This window comes from Phoca vitulina, unplaced genomic scaffold (assembly GCF_004348235.1).
Source record: "Phoca vitulina isolate PV1807 unplaced genomic scaffold, GSC_HSeal_1.0 scaffold5, whole genome shotgun sequence".
Classification (NCBI taxonomy): Eukaryota; Metazoa; Chordata; class Mammalia; order Carnivora; family Phocidae; genus Phoca; species Phoca vitulina.
The window spans coordinates 11,277,567-11,299,148 of NW_022589708.1; the positions used below are offsets into that span (position 1 = coordinate 11,277,567).

The following is a 21,582-nucleotide window of genomic DNA, read 5'->3' on the forward strand; positions in this document are numbered from 1 at the left end:
CATTTTATTGGATCAGTTTTAATTTGTGGTCCTTTCAATGAAACTGAGGCACACATATGGAGTGCTTTCTGGGCTGGAAAGAAATTCTGCGTAAAGGATATTGTTTACTTAGCCGCTACCCTCTGGAGAGATGCTGTTTGGCCTGCCCCTGCCACTGTATCTCAGAGAGGCAAAAGTTAGAATCGCTGCCCAATGTTCTCCCACCCCCACCCGTAGATCTAATTGAAAGTGGCAGATCTAGAACTGAGGAGCAGTGAGATTACACTTCGAGCCAACTCCTTTGAACCACGTTGAAAAGGACTGCAGGAGCTAAAAAGTCGAGGTAAAACGGTTCCTTTTCGGGAAAGATTTATTTTGACTTCACCTGGTGTCTTGCGGAGCCAAATCGCTTAAATTGTTTTTGCAACCAATAGGACTTTAATATCCGTCCTCATTCCGTCGCCTGTCGCTGCGCCCTGCGTGAGCGCTCGGCAGATTGGGTGTCCTTCCCAAATAAGAAGTTTCTAGCATCACCTCCACAAGTACGACGACGGCTATACTCTGTTCACCTTCCTCCTCCAGAGAGCAGCCCAGGGCTCTTCCAACGGAGGAGGTAGAAAGTGTTTGCATGGTGGAGACGCTGCGTGCGGTGAGGCGGAGGTTTTTGAAGCTGGGGGCTATCCCCCTCCCTCCTTTTGTCCGGGGGTTGGGGGTGTCCCCAGCCCTTACCCACGCCGCGCCCTTCGGCCGCGTGCCGGCGCACGCTCTCCGAAAGGCGCGTCATGGGAACGCGGGGCGCTGCGCGCGCAGGCCCAGCGCAAACTTTCTGCAAGTGCAACTTGGGCATCCCCTGGAAGGCGGGGACGCAGGGCTCCAGGGGAGGAGGGGGCGCGAAGCGAAAGCGAAGGAGGCTGCGAGCACGGGGGCGGATCCCTGCTGGGCCGAAGGCCTGAATGGGAGCCAATCCGGCAGCCGTGGCTGCTGCCAATCACGCTGTTCCCTCCAATCCCACCCGTGCCATTTCCAAAAATCTCGGTCCCACTGTGCAGCTCAAATGTGGTGTTCGCTCTGCCAATCGCTGGAGGACAGAGTGGGAACAGGAATAAGCAGAGTTAGGCCAGGACAAAGAAGTTAAAGAGAGCCTAATATATACATGTTTTTGAAGGTGGGCAGAGGGAAAAAAAGTCCCCCCAGTGAGGGTCTATGGGTCTGATTGTGTAGTTCTGATGGAGCCCCCCTTGAGCAAGACGAACCCGCCAGCGCTGAGATTAGCGGATTTGGCAACGGCTCAGGCCAGGCCGCTTCAGAGTATGACAGGCTTCCCGGCGCTGGCCAGCCCGCCCTCCCACTCCCAACTCCGCGCCACAGCCACGCACCTCCGCCCTCGGGACCTGAGCGCTGACCCCGGCGTGGCCATCACTCCGCTCGGACCGGAGCACATGGCTCAAGCGAGCGCGGTCGGCCTCAGCCCTCCCTCCCAGGCGCTCCCGGCACAGCCCGAGGCGCCGGCGGCCGCCGCCCGCGCTGCAGCCTCGGTCGCGCACCCCGGCGCCTGCACCTACCCCGGTGGCGGGGGCAGCAGCCGCGCGCAGCCCTCCGCGCCCCCGCCCCCAGCCCCTCCTCTTCCTCCCTCCCCTTCACCCCCTCCTCCTCCCCCTCCCCCTCCTCCTGCCCTCTCGGGCTACACCACCACCGACAGTGGCGGCGGCGGCAGCAGCGGCAAAGGCCACAGCAGGGACTTCGTCCTCCGGAGGGACCTTTCCGCCACGGCCCCCGCGGCGGCCATGCACGGGGTCCCGCTTGGAGGGGAGCAGCGGTCTGGCACGGGCTCCCCCCAGCACTCGGCCCCGCCTCCCCACTCGGCCGGCATGTTCATCTCGGCCAGCGGCACCTACGCGGGCCCGGACGGCAGCGGCGGCGGGGGCCCGGCGCTCTTCCCTGCGCTGCACGACGCTCCGGGAGCCCCCGGCGGCCACCCGCACCCGCTCAACGGCCAGATGCGCCTGGGGCTGGCGGCGGCAGCGGCAGCCGCCGCGGCTGAGCTGTACGGCCGCACCGAGCCGCCCTTCGCGCCGCGCTCCGGGGATGCGCACTACGGGGCGGTGGCGGCTGCTGCAGCCGCCGCCCTGCACGGCTACGGAGCCGTGAACTTAAACCTGAACCTGGCGGCCGCGGCTGCGGCCGCGGCGGCCGGGCCGGGGCCCCACCTGCAGCACCACGCGCCGCCCCCGGCGCCGCCGCCGCCGCCGCCGCCGCCGGCGCCCGCGCAGCACCCACACCACCCCCACCTCCCAGGGGCGGCCGGGGCCTTCCTGCGCTACATGCGGCAGCCAATCAAGCAGGAGCTCATCTGCAAGTGGATCGACCCCGACGAGCTGGCCGGGCCACCGCCGCCGCCGCCACCACCACCGCCCCCGGCCGGCGGCGCCAAGCCCTGCTCCAAAACTTTCGGCACCATGCACGAGCTGGTGAACCACGTCACGGTGGAGCACGTGGGCGGCCCCGAGCAGAGCAACCACGTCTGCTTCTGGGAGGACTGTCCGCGCGAGGGCAAGCCCTTCAAGGCCAAATACAAGCTCATCAACCACATCCGCGTGCACACGGGCGAGAAGCCCTTTCCCTGCCCGTTCCCGGGCTGCGGCAAGGTCTTCGCGCGCTCCGAGAACCTCAAGATCCACAAGCGCACTCATACAGGTGGGTGTCTGTCCCCGGCCGCGTCGCCGCCGCCGCCTCCCGCGCCGCCGCCGCTTCCGCCGCTGCTTCTCTTTCTCCTCCTCCTCCTGCTCGCCTTAATTTTTCCCTCCTTCTGCTGCTTCTCTTCGCATACGTATAACCCGGACATGTGACTTCTTTTTTTTCTCTCCCCCCCTTTTTTTCTATGAATAAGTAATTCGATAGCACACACAGGCCCCGCGCTGGGTTCCCACACGGTGGAGTCTCCAGCGCGTCCACAGCCCCTCGGCCGGGACCGGCAACGCGCTCCAGCCGCCGCCGCCGCCGCCCCGGAACAGAAGCAGCAGCAGTCGGAGCAGGAAGGCGCCCAGGACGGTCGGCAGCCCCCATTCGCCCGGCCCCGGGAACCTGGGGAGGGCGATGGGGAAGGGAGGCCGGAGCCGGCACCGCCCCGGTGGCTCTTCCCTCCTCCCCACCCGGTGGCAGACCCCTTGCGGTCGCCGTGCTCCGAAGAGCGGGCGTGCGAGGGGGCACGTGGGATTTGCTCCAGTATTGAGGCCACTAGGCCCAGCTCGATGCGGCCCCAACAGGAGGGGAGGGGTCCCGTCCCTCCGGGGCGTGGTGCAAAATGCCAAAGGAATGCGCCCATGGGCCCTCGAAGACCTCCCCCACACGCACTCACGCACCCCACAGGTACATCTTCACGTGCACACAACCCACAAACCACTTTACGCAGCCGTATCTGATACTACCCATCTCTGCCTCATTGCTGGAACGCCCATATGCTCTGACACACTCCTCTTCCACATACACCCTCACGCACACTTCCTCATTTACACACCTTCATACACACCGATGCTCATACACGTAACATCACACACCTCTATCACACACATTCACACATGCCCGAGAAGGTGCTGGAGAAATTTGCTCTGTCCTTTCAAAAAAGGTTCTAGTTGGAGGAGAACAGGGTGAGCTAAAGTCTCCTGCGGTCGTTGGTACCTGCCCCGCGGAGGAACTTGGGGGGGAAACCCCCGGCGCCGTGGCGACCCCTCCCACCCCAGTCCCCCTCCTCCCCCCCCCCCCGTGAAGGCGGCTGCGGCGTGGGCCGGTGGGGTGTTTCCTGTGGGTCGTGTGCCCCCATCTAACGGGCGAGCGCTTTGGGCGGAAGCGCTGATGAGCGCGAGCAGTCGGGATTTATAGGGACAGACAATATTACCCCTCGGAGGACACTTAAGTAACTGGAGTTTACATTCAGTAATTACTTAGCTGATTTATCGGCGCTGGGCGGCGAGGAGGCAGCCGCCGCGCGTGGGCCCAACGCCTGGCTAGCGGCCGGGGCCGAGGGCACCAGGGGGCACCAGGGGCATCTGCGGGCGAAGCCGGGTCGGGGTGACCCAGGCCCGGCCCGGCGCCTTGCAACTGTCGGCCAACATCTGACAGGCCTCATGTGGACCGATGATGGGCCGGGAAGAAGTCTTCCCGGGAACTCCCTGGGCCATCCCCGTTTTTCGAATCGGGATCGGTCCGCCCTAGGGAGTTTTCCAAAAGGAAAAACTTCCCTTGAGGCTTTTGGAAAAACTCCCGTGCGTGGCCCGCTTAGGCAGCTGTTTGCCCCTATGCCCAGCACTTGCCGCCGGGACAGGGGCCTGGGACCGTAAAGGAGGCACGCGGGGCGCAGGAGGTGAAGCTGCCCCCAGCCCCGTCCCCAGTGGGCACCCTGAAAGCAGAGCCTGCGTCTTCGGGCCCTTCCCGCCTTTCCAGGCCTCAGAGAGAGAGTGGACCTTTCTTTTCGCGGCGGCCGGAGCTGAGGGCAGTTTCTGCCCGGGTGGAGCAAGGAACTGGAATTGCGGCCGCGGAAGCTGCCCGGGGTCCCCGCTCCCTCGGACGTCGGCCCCGGGGAGAGGGGCGTGCGCGCGCGCGCACGCCGGGGCGGAGATCCAGGACGCTGGGGGGCCCCCCGGGCGGTGGTGCTTTCTGGTTCCACGGCGTGCGCAGGGTTACCTCTCCGGCCGGGCTGCCGGCGACCGCGTGCTTCTCGCCGGGGCCCTCGGGGAGGGATGCCAGCGACTCACGTTTGTGCTCAAACCCGCGCTTGGGGATTTTGGCGGTCCTTGGGCCGCCTAGCCCTGGCGCATTGTGTGCGGCGAGGGACCATCCGGGACCCCCCTCCCCCCACCACCACGGCGCTCTCCCTTTTGGGGGTTATCAGGGATCCCGGAACAGATTGATCAAAGGAAATAATCCCCCGGCCACTCCTGAAGGCCCATTTCCTGACCCACGTGCCCCCAATTCGGTTTATAACCTTCCTTTGGGCCGGACTCGAGTTCTCTCCGGGAGTAGCTCACGTAGCGTCCCTTACTCTCAAATTCTGCAAGTAGTTAAATTCTGATTGACCCCTCTGTCAGATTCTGAAATGTAAACACTGGGGTCTCTCACCCTTTCCAGTTAGCTAGAATTTGCTCACTGCCCCCCTTAGGCCCCCTGAATAAAACAGGCAATCCTTTCACCTTTACTTCCCCCACCCCTCTACTTTCTTCCCCTCCCCCTCTTCCCCCCCCTTTTTTTCCCCCCCCCCCCCCCCCCCTCCATTCCACATCTCCCTTCACTGGGCCTAATTACTTGTCTTTATCGTGGGCAGTGGCGGGGCCAGCAGAGTTGAAGCTGTGTGCCTTCTTCACAATCCGGGATATGTAGCGAGCACCGAAAGAGGAGAACTCCACAGACAGCACTGCATATTTCCAAAGGATGAATAAAGCCACTTAGGCCTACATATTGAAGAAAGGCTGATTAAAAATTTTTAAATAATGCTACATTAAATTAGTATTATCTCCAATTTAAAGTAGAACACAAGTCAGGACAGATAACTGATGTTTTGACAAAAAGTGATTAACATTTTTTGTTGGTGTTGCAGCTCATCTGCAGAGAAGGTTGTGATGATTGTGTTATGTTGTGTTTTTCCCTGTATAGATCAATGCAGGGCGTATATTTGAATAATATCTGATTTCATGTTTAGACAGTAATTCCAGGTGGGATAAGTTATATTCCCGGCATCTGAACACTTTCAGACCTGTTACTATGCTCTGGCGCCGAACCAGTTAGCATTGGTGAAATTAAAACAGCAACAACAAACACTGCACTGAAATATTTGTATAAGAAAATTCACCACAAAAATTTATAAACACTAAGCTGTTTTAATAGTTATTTGTTTTTTTTTTTTTAATATATATTATCCCAAACCAAGGAAAAAGCCATACCTCATGAGCCACCAGAGTAGCTGCCGGAATGTAGAGAAATTCAACTTTATTTTAAAAATCATGTAAATATGAGGGAAGTATTATTGAACAAAAATATGTCTGAGATGACTTGTTCAATCATGACTAAATACATCAAGTTCATAGATACTTAGGTGAGAGAGAAAATTCATACTGTTACCTGCTGTCTTCCTTTTTTGCTTTTTAATGCCAAAGGTATATGGCTGAATTTTTATTAAGCATTTCCACTTCCTGCAGTAGGGGCTTTGTGTTTAAAGGCATTGTGTTCCTGAGGTGGTTAGAGCAGCGTCAAGGGGCGATGGGCCAAAGACTGGTAAACAGTCCCTTTTCTGCTGCGTAAGTAAGGTAGGAAAGCTGTCAGCCTCGGTTTCCATAGAGCATCAGGTACATGCTCGCTTCTGGTGGAGGCTTGTGGGCCTTACTAACATTTGCTAAGGTTCTGTTCCGTAGGCTCTTAATTGCTCTGCAAGTTGGGAGGGAAGGTGGTAGAATGAAGAGGAGATCGGCCTAGTCTCTGCCCAGCCAGGCTTGTAAAAAATCTAGTGATGGGATTGTGTGTTTCACAGGTGCCTTTGTTTCTGAAGAGAACAGGATTTGGCTTTATTTCATTTCCTTTTCCATCAGTGGAATCCTGGGGCCGCTCTGAAACAAAATGCCATTATTATAATTTTATGGCACCACCCCCACTTCACTTTTAATTTAGTGGACTTGCTTACTTTTCTTCTCTTCTTCTTATATCCTTCCCCCAAGCTGTGGATTTGAAGGAATCATTTTATCAGCATTTATCTTGACAGGAGATCTGCTTATATTTTTGCAGGTACAGACCCTGAGGGCAGTGAGGACCTGGGTATTTGGGTCCTCATTGGGTTTTGGTGTTGCCTCCTGGACCATGCCCTAGCCATTCCCGCCCCCCCACCCCCCCAGCCCTGTGGTACTGCATGGACTGACATCTAGCCTCTTACTAGCCCAGGTCCAGGGAGAGCCTCCAGGCTCATCCCTGAAGTATCCCTTCCCTGTTGCCTTTTGGAACATAGGGATTAGGAGTAGAAACCAGGCCGGGGATTGGTCTTCAAGAGAATGGGAAATGCTTCCAGATTTCTGCTCCAAGATTTCTCTCTCAAGTGAGGGGTCTCTGGAAAGCAATTGTTGACCTTCGCTATGTTTTGTTGCAGGGGAAAAGCCTTTCAAATGTGAATTTGATGGCTGTGACAGGAAATTTGCCAATAGCAGCGATCGGAAGAAACATTCCCACGTCCACACCAGCGACAAGCCCTACTACTGCAAGATCCGAGGCTGTGACAAGTCCTACACTCACCCCAGCTCTCTGAGGAAGCACATGAAGATTCACTGCAAGTCCCCACCACCTTCTCCAGGGGCCCTTGGTTACTCATCAGTGGGGACTCCAGTGGGTGCCCCCTTGTCCCCTGTGCTGGACCCAACCAGGAGTCGCTCTAGCACTCTGTCCCCTCAGGTGACCAACCTCAATGAGTGGTATGTTTGCCAGGCCAGTGGAGCACCCAGCCACCTTCACACACCTTCCAGCAATGGAAGTACTTCGGAGTCTGAAGATGAGGAGATGTATGGGAACTCGGAAGTTGCGCGGACGATACATTAGAATTTTCTTGTAATAATAATAATAAGTCATAAGTGGGAGTCCTTGGACCATATCCTAACCTGAGACAATGCCGAGCCTGAGACAAACCCTTGACTCAGACTTGCCACCGGGTCTAATTAGCCCTATTTATTCAGTATGAAACCCTATGGTGTTTGTACATTTAATTAATTTAATTAAGATATTTGGGCTTTTTTTTCCTTCCTTCTTCTTCTTAGAAAACAAACAAAAAAAACCAACCAAGCTGGACTTGTACGTTGCAGGGGGGACAGGGCTAGGAGCAGAATGTACCAAGGGTTAATGGAGATACACACTGCCAATGCAATATACGTGTACTTTGAAAGGAGCGAGAAAAAGCATGAAGTCCGAACTCCACAGAGCAACAAGGCCCTCTGCATTTCCTGCCGTGCCTCCAGAATGCCTTTAACACCATACCGTGGGCTTCTTCGGAGCCTCTTCACCTCCTCCTTGGGCCCTAATTCTAAAAAGGCCTCTTGATTGTAAACCACACACTTGCTGCATTGCCAACAGATCTGAGGCTGTACCTGTGTCCAAAAATCTTTGTAAAAACCCTTTAAGTCCTGATAGTTGTAATTTTAAATTTCCACTCTTTTATTACTGATCTCATCTTAACACGCTATTTTTATACAGGATTGTTTCCTCAGTACCCCGCTTGTATGATTTAAAGAAAAAAAGATGCAGCAAACTTAGTACGTCTCCATTTATTGTGCTACTGTGATTGTTCCAGCAAAAAAGTGGAGAGAGGAGAAAGCTGCTGCAGTAGGCAACTGTGAAACTGTGATATTTTGTGAAATAGAAGAAATTCAAGTGCTTTCTTTTTTCTCTCTCTCTTTTTTTTTTTAATCTGAAATCTCAGATGCCGCCTCTTGACTGGGTCCAGACTTCTCGTGTAATAAAAAGATCAGTCTTAGATAAGTTTTTTGGGGATGCCAAAATTAACAGGCAAGTCTGAGGAGGTGTGATGTTGGCAACATGCCTATTTTTGGGGAAAACTGTTGTTTTTAAAACAGGCCAAGCCCTCTTTTATACTGTTGTATTAACCTTTTAAAAAGTCTTTATTTTTCAGTGCCCGAAACTGCATTTTCATGCATTTTTTTTTTCCCACCTGAGCACTGAGCACACGGAACTGGATCCCATCTGAAAATGACAAGTGTGTGAAGTGTATGATTTACATTAAAAGAGGGGAGGGAGTTGCTATACATATTAAAATTTTTAAAAGGTTTATAGTTACCACCAAACACTGATGAATGTGTGACCTCTGACAGAGCTGTCAGGCCAGAATAAAAAAGGTCAAGGACCTAGGACAATAACTCTTAGTCAATTTATTTTCAGTTCGTGCAGCACATCTCCTGCAAAATATAGTCCCATCATAAACATCATACAAATATCCTAAAGAGCACTAATTTATCCTCAGAGACCCTGAAGCCACCCCCTCCCCAGGGTTTGTAGAACTTTGTTTTGTGTGCTGTGAGTGGTTGATGCGGTCTTGTCATTGTTAATAACTTGTATGTGAACACTATTATTTGTACAGTTGAATTAATTTATTTTCAGACATCATCCTTTGTTTTTCCTGGAAGAGTTCAGAGCACACCAAAGAATTATATTATACATTTTGGTGAAAGATTGTTGTTTATGACCCACGGTTTATTTAAGGAAAAAAAAAAGGAAAGAAAATGGGGGAATATATTTTTAAGCTTACTTGAATGAACAACGTAATGTGAAAACCAGGACTCTTCCTGCATGTCTTTTTTGCATTGTGTTGACAAGATTATATATAGTTTATAGATATATTATATTACTAGTACAGTGCATGGTGCTGTCACTTTGAAAGCCTTTCAATGTTGTCTTCAGATTGTTACAGTGGATATGAAACATGCAGACCCTCCTTTATAAAGAAAAAGACCATAAAACTTGAATATAAAATAATTCTACATTTTTTAAAGTTTATTTGATTTTCATATTATTCACTTTCAAAGCTCTTTCAAATAGACAAAGTAGCTATGAACTTTGGGGGGATAATTTATCGTAAACTTATTAGAACAAAATATTCCTGATTTATAATGAGTTGTTTTATTTATACAACTTTTTCAATGGTAGTTTGCACTATTCTTTATTATGCTACAGGTTTATTTATTATGAAACAAAGGAATATGTATTTTATGTATTTTGCCATGCATAGGTTTACTCTGCCACAGATTTATTGGTTCCTGATACACCTAAAATGAAAACTTAAAATGTGTACCTCCAATAGAAAGAAAGCAAGAATGATTATGAAGTAAAAAATTTAATAAAGGTATTCTTCCTATGTATTGTTTATGTTTTACCTAATGGTATATTTCTGCCATTCTCTTACAAACAGAACAGGTTGCTGACCAGTGAACATTGGGTTCTCTTGAGCTCTTTATTCTTAGCCTCTCCCCAAGCAATAAAATATTTGTACAGCTTGGTTTAATTTACAATCTAATCTAGAAAATACAATGTATATATGAAGACTAAGCCCTGTAAGTTGCATGTAACACTAGCATAAATCTTAGGGGTTACTGCAGTCATTTGTTAATAATATCCTTAGTGGTCCTAATCACTGAAAATCTGAGAAGTGAATTTGAGCATTTCTTCGGTGCCTAGCTTCTGAAGTAAAAGGGTAAAAATGAAGAAAAGATGCAGGAGTGAGAGGCTTCCAGACACAAAAGAAGGTAAAATCAGGACTTGGGATGGGTGCGGAGTTAAAAGCATGCTGAATGAAGATTGGGCATCAAATACCTCTCACCATCAGGTAATGGGGGTTGGGGGGTGGGGGCTGCTTCCAGTTTGATTGTGGTGTATTTGCAAGTTGAGCTGATCTAGGAATCCTAACTCAGCATTTTTAGGCATGTGGTAGCTAGAAATTAGACTCATGGCAACAAAATATCCAAGTGGCTCAAACTAATGTAATTGGCTATGCACATGAACAGGGCTGATCGTGGGCTTGTTTTTCAGTTAGCTGATACAAAACTGATAAAAGGCAAATAGTTAAAAAAAAAAAAAAAGAAAAAAAACAATTGGTAGTAATGTCAATAAGCAGTTCTCTGAAAGGTTATGGTGGTTTTTAAAAGTCAGGTTTGTTAATGTAGTGAAGGTGAAACCCATCGCAAAGAGTTGTTTTAAGCCAGATGACAATAACCAGCACACGAAGTAAAAAACACCCATAGCTAAGGGCCCCAATCAATGGGAAAACTTATAGCTCTCTAATGAAGTTTCTCGTGAAAGGGGTGACACAAAGCCACCAAGACATGAATCATTCATGGGAAATATAAAAGATAAAAGATATCTGACAATGAGCAGAACCTTGTATAGAGTGTATAAAACAAGTTTCCCCTTCTTATTTTCTGCTTTAAAACGCACAATCTCCCACTCCCAGAGTTCTCTGTCCAGTCTATAGAGTTAAAATTGACCACTGCTCGTCCTCTGCCACTTCAAAGTAATTTAGTCCAGAACGGAAGGCTTGGCGCTTGGACAATCTTCATGGTGTGTTAAGATTTCTATGGCAATTGGCAAGCAAGACGTCCCCATCTGAATATGTCTCAAAGAAAGCCACTTATTGACACTAAGTTGGCTATCATCAAAGACTTCATCTCTCCTAGGCAAAACGTCGCCCTTGTGGCCCTCACAAACATTTTAAATCATCTACCTTTGTTTTCCGGGCTAGGAGAATCTTCCAACACATGGTTATTTGTAGTGGATGTCTATCTTTTCCCCATTCAGGACTTTCTTTGGTAAAACTCATGCTCCAAAAATCTAAAGCACTGAGAAATAGCTTGAGGGTGGGAATTCTATTCTTTTAAGGAGTTGGAGATGGCCACACAAGAGGGATAGCACTGGGGACAGGAAAGGAGGAGGCCCAAAGTCCTTGAAAATGAGGCCCAACTATCTGCCCATGTGTTTGTACGGCAGTCTTGTCATTTACTAAATCTTGCATTTTGTGGAAGTTGTTTGAGACCATAGTGGTTCATTCTGCCTATCTACCTACCCACCTAGCATCTAATCTATTATCTATCTATCTATCTATCTATCTATCTATCTATCTATCATCTCTTTCTCTATGAAATGGGATGAGAGATGTTCCCCCTGAAGGAATTTTTAGCCCAGTTTGGTTAGGAAATAGGACTGGGGGGAGGGGGGAGATAATCTGTTTTTTCCAGTGATCATCTAAATCAGAGGAAAGGAAAGCTGAATACAAGAGAAACAATCCAGTTGCTTATTAATACTTTCAGCCCGTCACATCACACTCCCTATCATCTACCAAAATAGACACATGGCCCTGAAAACCCACCCTCCGGAGCTGGAGGGATGGCTAAGGAGACCCACAGTGACACTGCCCTGGGGTTACCAGCCCACCACTTTCCCTACGTGAACAAAAACTCACAGACCATCCCCGCCCCCACGCCCACGCCCAAACACTACCGGGGCACACACATTCACACAGGGCACAAGTGCCTAATCAGGCAGGGAGAAGTTCAAAGACATGTTCTTTGAAATTCAAACTAGTGCTTTTATGGCACACCCACGCCGAGCGTGAGGATTGCTATGGCAATGGGCTGGGCCAGGGCAGTCGCGGGCAGAGGCTCTGCAGCGATTGGAGACACTCTATTAAGATACAGTTGCAGTGACCTGTACTTTCATGCCAACTTAGCGCCCTCGATTTTCACCTCGTCGGAAATACACGTATTACATATAATGTTGCCCATATAATATGACACGCACGACCTATATAATAACATAAGTCTTTCCACCCACTTGTTGTTACGATCGCCCATTGAACCTGCTAGCTCGCGAGAAAGGGGAGAGGGAGACAGGGGAGAGGAAGAGAGAAAGCCGGGTGGGGGTGGGGTGGGCGCACTTAGAGGAGGGGACCGAGCGGGGGGCACCCGGGTTCCAGTTCCTCTTCCTTCTCTCCCCACCTAAGTACTTTTATTTGCAGAGCGATTGTTCTTTGTTTATTTAATACAAGTACTGTGTGAATGGTGAAAAATAAACACGATGAAAAATAACCAAACAGATGATTCCTCCGAGTGAAAAAGCCCGGACTTAATAAAAGTGCGAAGCAGTCACCGCTGAATGAGAAACCCTTTGAAGTGGAACTTATTATAGGAGGAATACTTTGGGGTTGCCTTAACGACGCCGCTGAATCGAAAGCGCTCGCCTTTGTCAGCGATTTGTTCTCCTTTGCTGGGGTGCCCGGAGAAATTACTTACATGGGCTGCCTTAACATGCAGCCTGCAAATCAGTAACTTTGCAGCTCAGACTTGCAGACGCCACTCGGCAACGGACAAAAAGAAGTCAGGGGGAAATGCACCGAGCTTTCACGCCGAGCCTCTGGGGATGGGGGCGCACGGGCGTGTTGGGGGCGGCAGATAAGAAGTTGTATTACAACTGGCCCCCCTCACCGGGTCTCGCCCACCTCCCCCGCCCCCCGGAGCCGGAGCCGGGCCGGGCCGGCCGCCGGGGCCTCGCGGGTTGCAGGGGAGGCCCGGCCTCTCCCGGGCCCTCCAGCGAGGGGCGCTCTTCCACGTGCTGGCCCGGGCGCGGGACTTTCCCAGCGGTCCCGGCTATATTTAATAAGGGTCGTTTATCACCCAGGCGCTTTGAAGGGTCGCCTCCAGCCCTGTGCCCATTAGAAAGGCGGAGGTGACATTTAAACTCCGTTTTCAAGGATCGCGGGGGGATTTCAATGAAAAGGCAACTCGTTTGTCTTATGAGCCTGGAAACAACCCCCTTCTCGCTCCTTTTGACCACATGGCATAACTCAAAAACAATAGTTCAAAAGTGAAATGGCATCGTGGTGTTCACTCGGAGACAGGCCCCCATCTAGCACCAGAGAAAAGGGGTAGTCCGCAAGACAATGTGCTTTTTGTGTCCGACTCTGTCACAAGGATTGTGTTGTTTGCTTTGGAGGCTGCGCCTGTTATACTTTGCTGAAAGTGCTTGTGTTAAACAAGAGTTATAAGTCATCCAAAACAACAAACATTTTGATTTTCTTTGCCTAAAGGGCTTTCCCTGGCTATGGGCACCGTGAAAAAATAATGTCCTTGCTGAGAAAGGACCACCAGTAGTAGCATTAGAAGCGGGCGCATTAAATATTGAATGACACGGGGAAAAAGAGCTTGTCGAGGGGCACTCAGCCTTAAAGTCTTTCTTCAACTTTGTCTTCGGTGGCTGCTGGACTATTTAAGATGGTATTAATTAAGGCCGCTTCGGATGCCGCCGAGCCCGCCGGCCCCTCGGCCGCGCTCGGTCAATGGGCCTGTGTCCCTGCGCTGTGCTCACGCGTTGGCTGAGCCGAGTGCAAATGTCACTTCTCATTTGGAGGCTGAAGAGAAGGGCCCATGCTACATTAAGGGCAGCAGGGAGGCAGTCCTCAGCAGGCGTTAAAGGAATACGAGGGCCTGGGGTGAGGGCAGGGGAGGCGGGAACAAAATGGGAACATCTGCCCTGAGCCCGGGGAGGTGCACCACTTTGGGCACATTTGGGAGAGTGCAGTTTAGCCAACAAGGGCCACGCGGGGACTCGCTGGGTTGGAACGCTCACTTTCGTCTGCTCCTGCGTGGAGAAAATTACCCGCCCCCCCCCCAGCCCTGCAAAAATCCATTAGGCCGTCTGGCGGGGCGTTATTGTACAAAGGGGCCAGCTTGCACAAAGAAAGACAAAAGCTTGGTGCAAGCAGGCGTCTTCACTGACTTCCCCCTCGCCCTTAAGGTCCCCTTCCCAGATCACAAAGCCCAAAGGAGCTTCGCCGAGGACCTCCGCTCCAATTTACAGATGGTGAAACTGAGACCTCAAGCAAGCCTCCCTCAAGGGAAGATTTTTGTTAATATTCCCTCCAGGCGATGGGAAGACCAAAGACCCAGACCCAGTGCAGTGCTCTTTCAAGGGAGCAGAGAACCGTGCCAAAACCTCCCCTCTTCCCCAAGGCCAAGCGTTTGACTCAAAATCAAATGGAAGTTGATTTCAGCAGCTGGAAATTACTAATATTAAAAAAAAAAAGTGAAGACGCTTACTAACTGTGACATAAATGAAATGAGTACTTTAAGAAACTTTGTGAACTCTCCGTTCTTGACAAGGAGAGACAAGACTTGGCTGGGTAGAGGGGTGCAGGGGACCCTGGCCGATTGACTTCTTCGGCGAGAAGCCCCACGGGCGGCCCTGCCCCTGGTGTGGAGTCCCAGACGGACATGGGCTTTCTCTTTCATTACAAGGTACCCGGAAGGGGAGGGAAGATGCAGCCAAACGCTCTGTCGTGCCCTTGCTGCGGAGTGCAGGGGGTTAGCATACTTAACTTTAGATGCGTTTGCAATGTCTGCTTCTCCATCTAGGGGCTGTGTCCCCTCAGGGGTCCCCCCAGGCTAAGAGATAAGGGGAGGTTACATTTCCCACCAGAGCCATCCCGCAGAAGAAGAAGTTCCCACCTTCCTGCAGGGGCTGGGCTCCGTGTGCGAGGGGGAGGGAGGTAGCCTCGGGCCTGCGGCCTACACAGTCAGCCCCACTGGGAGCTGGGGGCGTCGCTCTAGGGCGGAACCGCCAGGCCAGGTCAGGGCGCTGGCAGAAGTGGGAGGTGGGGATGAGGAGAAAGGGCTGTGCCAGACCAGCCCCCTTCTCCCGCAGCTGGTCTGCAAACCCCAAGACTAGGGCTCCCATGTCCAACTGCCCCCTTGGGTGATCTTTTTTGCACCTTTTTCTTCGGCCCCCTTCTCCCTGCCTCTACTACTTTTTTGCACGAACAGGCCGCAGGCCAGGGTAAAGGATGTAAAAACGTGGCCTTTTGGCCTGAAACGCAAGGGCGCGCGCGCGCGCGCGCGCACACACACACACACACACACTCTCTCTCTCTCTCACACACACACACACACGCACACTCATGTACAACTCAACCCCCTCCGCCCCCGCCCTAGCCAGTGCACTGGGCACACGCTCGGGTTCCAGGCACCTTGCCAAGAGCGCGCGAGCACCCTGCGTGGCACACTGGCTGCAGTTCCTGCACGAAGTGGCGGGGGTGGGGTGAGGAGGGAGGGGTGGGCGGCGGTGGACGCCGCCGACTGCTGGCGGTGCGCACAAGTTCAGCGCTCAACTTCCCGCTCTTAACGAGACCCGGGATCCCTTTGGAGAGGCCCTCGGGAGCTGGCGGCGGGGCTGGGAGTGGCGTGGGTAAGCTGGCCGGCGCGGGGCGCGGGCGGCGGGGCACGAGGGCGCGACAGGAGGAGGGCGCGAGGGTGCCCGCGGCCGGCCGGGCGCTCCGAGAAGTCAGCGCGAGCAGCTGTGACTTCACCTATTAGCCCCGATGTCTTTCCGAGGAGCCTGGCGGAGTTAAACAGCCCACAATGGGCGCTCTGGGGCGCCTCCAGCCTGACCTCCACCCGGGTTTAATAGTTTCATAGGAACTTCATTAAATCAATTACTTAGTGAGCACATCATCATTTATTTGTAATTAGCAGCGAGGAGCGTGTTCTCTCCCCCAGCCCGCGGCCCGGGTCCCAGCGGGGTTGGCGGAGTTGTGCAAGCACTTTTGTTTGCTCGAGTGTTGACTCCCGGCATTATTCGGCGCGGATAATCTTTACGTCTTAATCTAGCATTCAGGGGGCGAAGGGAAAACAAACAGGGCGCAGGCCCGAGGCCAGCCCTGCGGCCCCAGCTGCCCGCCGACCCCGGCCGACGCTGGGCGCGCGGGGCGACTCCGCTGCCGCCCTTCTCCCCGGCGGAGCGGGCGAGGGGCCCCGCGGGGGCGGAGGGGCTGCGGGGCCGGTGCCAGGCCCGGGGGACTCGCAGGGGCGCAGCAGAGGAGAGGAAGGAGCGAAAAGCAGAAGCCAGGGGCAGGGAAGCGCGTCCTGCAAAGCGAGCACAAAAGGAAAGCGTCCAGGCTCGTGCGTGTGTGCGGGCGGCGCTGAGGGCGACTGCGTGTGTGCGCACGTGTGTGTGTGCGCAGGATGTGCGTGGAATCACATCCATCTCAGCTGCCGGGGCGGGGAGGCGAGCGCGGGCAGGAGGTGCGGGCCTGGCGCGCGGGGGCAGCTCGCTGGGTGTCCAGGCTGCAAAAGCGCTTTAATTTGGGGACGGCGGCGGCCCACAGATTACGAGCCGCGTGGTTAGGGAGGAGGGGGAGTTGCCGAAAGCCGGGCAGGAACCCGAGCGTGCGCAGCGACGCGAGCAAAGGCTCCACGAGGAGTCGTGATTCCTTTCGAGTGTAACCACCTTCCCCCACAGGCCCCGGCGCCCGCCAAATACCGTGCGGACCTGACGGGTGTCGCCTCCCGGGCCAGAAACGGGGGGCGACGCGCCCCTGCGCCCTTGCCCCAGACCCAGTTTCCGCTCCAAGTGGGAGAAGTCCTTCCAGCACAGGAAACGCTCGACTTCTGCGGGAGATCCCAGCTCAGGAAACGGCGAGGCCAGGGAGGGCCGGGGGAGAGGAAGGGTCACTGATGAGGATCCGATTCTCCCGGGAGCGGGCGAGTGGGGACAACTGCGAGGTTAGGAAAAGGCCCACGGGAGTACACCCCACGACTGAGCTTCCAGAAGCCCTTGGTCCATGGGGGTCCTTGAGGTTACCCTCCTAGGTGGGCCCCCGTGTATCTGTGTTTTTGAGAAGAAGGTCTTAAATTTCTCCACTGGTTTTTGTGGCCAGGCGTGTTTGATTCAGTGAAATACTTGGAGGTAGTGAATGTGTAGAGGTGGTTGTTGCCTTGTTGGTGATCTTCCGACCTGTGGTTTCCGTACAGACTCAATCAGTTTGGAGTGTTTGTGCTCTGGGCCCAGAGAGTGCATCAGGGGGTGGCTGCTTGGTGACAGGGTTTGTCCTGTGGGGACTGGATTCAGCTGGCTGTGGTTGTGCTCCTGGGGCTGGCAGCTTAGCTTGTCAGGGACCCAGACATGGGCTCTCCTGAGGCCTCCAGTCTGTTGAGCCAAAACCCCTGACAACTCCTTGTTTGGGCTCCTGGGAGAGTGCTTAAGCCTCCAGCTTCCTCAGTCTCCCCCTTTTCTCCTGCTTCCCTAGGGTCTCACCAACCTAAACTCATTCTGTTCCTTTTTCCAGCCTCCTTTTTGTAAAGTTGACTCACTGGTCACTTGGCCCTCAACCCCCTGGGTCTTAGGCAGCCTAGTGCCTGCTGGACACAAGGATGAGAAAGAGGCAGGCGGTAGCTCAGATCCTGTCTCGGAGTAGGCCCCCTTGAATTGCAGAGGTCCCGCTGAGACCCCCAGCTGCTGCCAACCGACCCCGGATAGTCTGAGACCTTGGGTCCAGCCTGAAAAACAGGAAATGGATCCAGAGGAAAACTATCAACCCACAGGTCAGCAATCCTGGAGAAGCCCCTTTTAAATATGAAAGCACTTTGCAGCTTTGCATACTCTCCCTGCCCCTCAAGTGAGTCCATGCTGAAGTAGTTAAAACGGTCAAGCTTCCAGAAGAATTACAAGCAAAACCAAATGTGTATGCACAAAGCAAAATACGATTTTTTAAAAATTTATCTCCAAATACTGTAAACACAAATACTTTTTGGAGTTGACATGTTTCTGCTCTGGTATAATCTGGTATACCTGTGCATATTAAGTGTATATTTGATCAGATAAGTCTACACACACACACACACACACACACACACACACTATTATAGCACATTTAAATCCAACCTGGCAAATGATCAGGGCCGCCTACACATCTACCCATCCTGGACCCAACCAAATTTAGGACATACTTGAAGGAAACAAAACTGAGAAAGACTGCATTTAAAATAAAATTAAAATGTAATTCACCCCTGAGTTCTTTCTCTACTTCTCCCCTTCCCACCCCCCACCTCCAGCACTGTTTAATAAAATCATTTGGAGAAAGGAAGGCAAGTCAGGCAAGGATTTTAGGAGCTGGCAGGGAATTTGGTGAAGTGGTTGATTTAGAAAATATGGCTGCTGGCTGCAAAGTTTTCTTAGTGATACTCAGATTATGCATCTCTCTCCCTGCTCCAAGTCCTAACGGCTTTTAACCGAGTAACTGGCTCACATCTCAGGCTCTGTACTGGCTACCTCAACTGGGCTGCACCCTGGGGCCATCCCACCTGAGGCCGTCCCTCTATATTGGGAGCCCTGTGCTCTGTGTGCTCTTCTCCCCACCTTCTTCCAGTGGGGCTCCCCCTATAGGCTGTGTAGGACTCTTCTGGCCGGCTCCCCTTTTTTGTGTGTTTGGGGGTACTTGCCGTTGGGCCCATCAGCCTGAAAATTTATAGGCACCACGCTCCATTCTGTCCTCATCTCTATGGAGGGCTCCGAACATGCTTCTCATACCAGCTGTGGGTTTCACCTTTCCTACCTGCAGGGAGAACTGGCACCGACGTGTTATAGATGCAAACTGGGCCAAAGCCTGTGTGAGGGGACCCAGGAGCTCTTGGCTGCCTGGTTCGGGTAATGGAGTATAAGGGAAATTCAAAGGAGGATCCAGGGAGACTTTTAATGAGAAGGATTATGCCAATGTTTTTCTCCTTTCAGGGGGAGAGGGTGAGGGTTTGACTGCTCTGTCCATTTTTTTTCTAAAATTTTTTTTTTTTAAAGATTTTACTTATTTATTTGAGAGGGAGAGAGTGAGAGAGAACACAAATGGTAGGGAGGGGCAGAGGGAGAGGGAGAAGCAGACTCCCCACCAAGGGAGAAGCCTGATGTGGGGCTCAATCCCAGAACCCTGAGATCATGACCTGAGCTGAAGGCAGATGCTTAACCAAATGAGCCACCTAAGGCACCCCCTAAAGATTTTATTTTTAAGTAATCTCTACACCCAACATGAGGCTCGAACTCACAGCCCCAAGATCAAGAGTCACATGCTCTACTGACCTAGCCAGACTGGCACCCCATGCTCTGGTCATTTCTTAAATAAATTGACCCCAAAGAACAAGTTAGCAAAACCTGTGGTCTGTGTCCAGTGTCTGTTGTGTTACTGAGAGAAACTTCTGGATAGGCGCCAGCCTCAGATTGGGCCACCCCTCTCTGCCTTCCATAGAAATGTACCTCGAAAAATCTCCAGCATCTGTGGCCACAGGCAGGGAGACTGGAGCGTTGATTTTCTGAGATTTCTCCCACCTGAGTGATGCCAGTTAGAGAGGAGCAGAGAAATTGCATCATGAAAAATGTCATTCTTGTTTCCTTAAGTTCCTTTTTGAGTTTGGAATGGGGTTTTCATGGGAAGACTTCCCTGGGCTGCTTGGGTGTCTGGGAAGTGCAGATACAAAACCTTCCTCTTTCTCTTTTTTTTTTTAAGATTTTATTTTTAAGGGGTGCCTGGGTGGCTCAGTTAAGTGTCTGCCTTCAGCTCAGGTCATGATCCTGGGGTCCTGGGATTGAGCCCCACATCAGGCTCCCTGCTTAGTGGGAAGCCTGCTTCTCCCTCTCCCTCTGCCTGCCGCTCCCCCCCCCTCACTTGCGCTCGAATGCCCTCTCTCCCTCTCTCTCTGTCAAGTAAATAAATAATCTCTACACCCAACATGGGGCTCAAACTCACAGCCTTGAGATGGAGAGTCAAATGTTCCATCCACTGAGCCAGCCAGGTGCCCCAACACTTGTCATTTTTTTTTTTTAAGATTTTTATTTATTTGAGAGAGAGAATGAGACAGAGAGAGAGAGCATGAGAGGGGGGAGGGTCAGAGGGAGAAGCAGACTCCCTGCTGAGCAGGGAGCCCGATGCGGGACTCGATCCTGGGACTCCAGGATCATGACCTGAGCCGAAGGCAGTCGCTTAACCAACTGAGCCACCCAGGTGCCCCCACTTGTCATTTTCTTAAGGACAAAGGAACCCCAGCATGGCTGGTTCAGCCTTGGGTGTCCGTGTAGCTCCAGGGCCTGGACACAGAGCTGCAGGCCCTGTGCAGAGGGACACAAGGCGGTGGGGGGGGGTGCGGAGGGGCATGGAAGGCTGGAGAGAAGCCTCAAGTCCATCACTCACATGCTTTTCTCCTCCCATTTGAAAAATTCCGGTAAAATAAATATAACATGAAATTTACCATGTGAACCATTTTTAAGTATATAGTTCTGTGACACTGAGTGCATTCCCTGTGTTGGGTACCCATCAGCACCCCCATCTCCAGAACTGTGTCATCTTCCCAAACAGACTGTGTACCCTCTTCTTCTAGGCACTGATAGCCTCTGTTCTACTTTGTGTCTCCGTGAAATCTCACCGCTCTGGGCACCTCACGTAAGTGAAGCCATACAGTATGCGTCCTTCTGTGACTGGCTTTTCCCACTGAGCCTAATGTCCTCAAGGTTCATCCATGTTGTAGCAGGTGTCAGATCTCCATTCCTTTTTATGGCTGAGTGATATTCCAGCACACGGATCTATGACATTTTATTTATCTGTTCATCCATCAATGGACATTTGGGTTGTTTCCACCTTTTTGGCTGTTGTGAGTAATGCTGCTGGGAACAGAGGTGTGCTTGCATGCTTTTTTTATATGTTCATAGATACCTATATAAGACAGCTTTTTATGAACCGATGTAAAACACTTTAAACGAAAGGGGAGCTCAGCCAATGATTTAAATATCACATTTCTCACTGGGATCTGGCTTTCCGAGGTCAACCAAGTGCAGCTGGAATTCAAGGGTGAGCCAGAGCATCGTGTGTTCCCGTGTGCGCGCGCGCGCGTGCGTGTGTGTCCAGCCCTACCCAATACTGCTGCTTCAGAGGCACTATTAACACATTAATATTATCAATAGCAGGCAGTGCCTGAGCCATTAGGGATTTATGAAAACATCTGAAGCGAGTCGTTTCAAAGCGCTGATTTGTTTTATAGTCAGTATTACATTTTATGACAGGCTCCTTTACCAGCAAAATGAGCGTATAAGCGTCATACGCAGCTCAGCCGACGGAAACCGGTGCCCTGCCCTGCCCTGCCACTTGTGTTCCAGATCCCTTGGGAAGCTTGGGCAGTTTGCAGCTGGCTACCGACCCTTGGCCGAAGGGTCGGCCCCCCTTACTTTCCCAGCTATGTGCAAACGGCAGCCCCATCCCTCGTATGTGGTCTTCCT

The 21,582-nt window shown here is 52.2% G+C and overlaps 1 protein-coding gene and 1 long non-coding RNA gene across 2 annotated transcripts in view; both read left to right on the top strand.

Moving 5' to 3' along the window:
• Window positions 1-1,132: 1,132 nt before the first annotated feature.
• Window positions 1,133-9,487, top strand: ZIC5 (Zic family member 5). Its single transcript, XM_032402688.1, is given in 3 exon segments — window positions 1,133-1,153; window positions 1,155-2,673; window positions 7,100-9,487. Coding segments are annotated over 3 exon segments (1,983 nt in total). The 3' UTR covers window positions 7,543-9,487.
• A 6,148-nt stretch (window positions 9,488-15,635) lies between these two features.
• Window positions 15,636-21,582, top strand: part of LOC116631508 — a 49,507-nt gene continuing 43,560 nt past the window's right edge. Inside the window, exon 1 of the long non-coding RNA XR_004299199.1 lies at window positions 15,636-15,738. This is a non-coding gene — a long non-coding RNA (uncharacterized LOC116631508). The remainder of the gene's footprint in view (window positions 15,739-21,582) is intronic.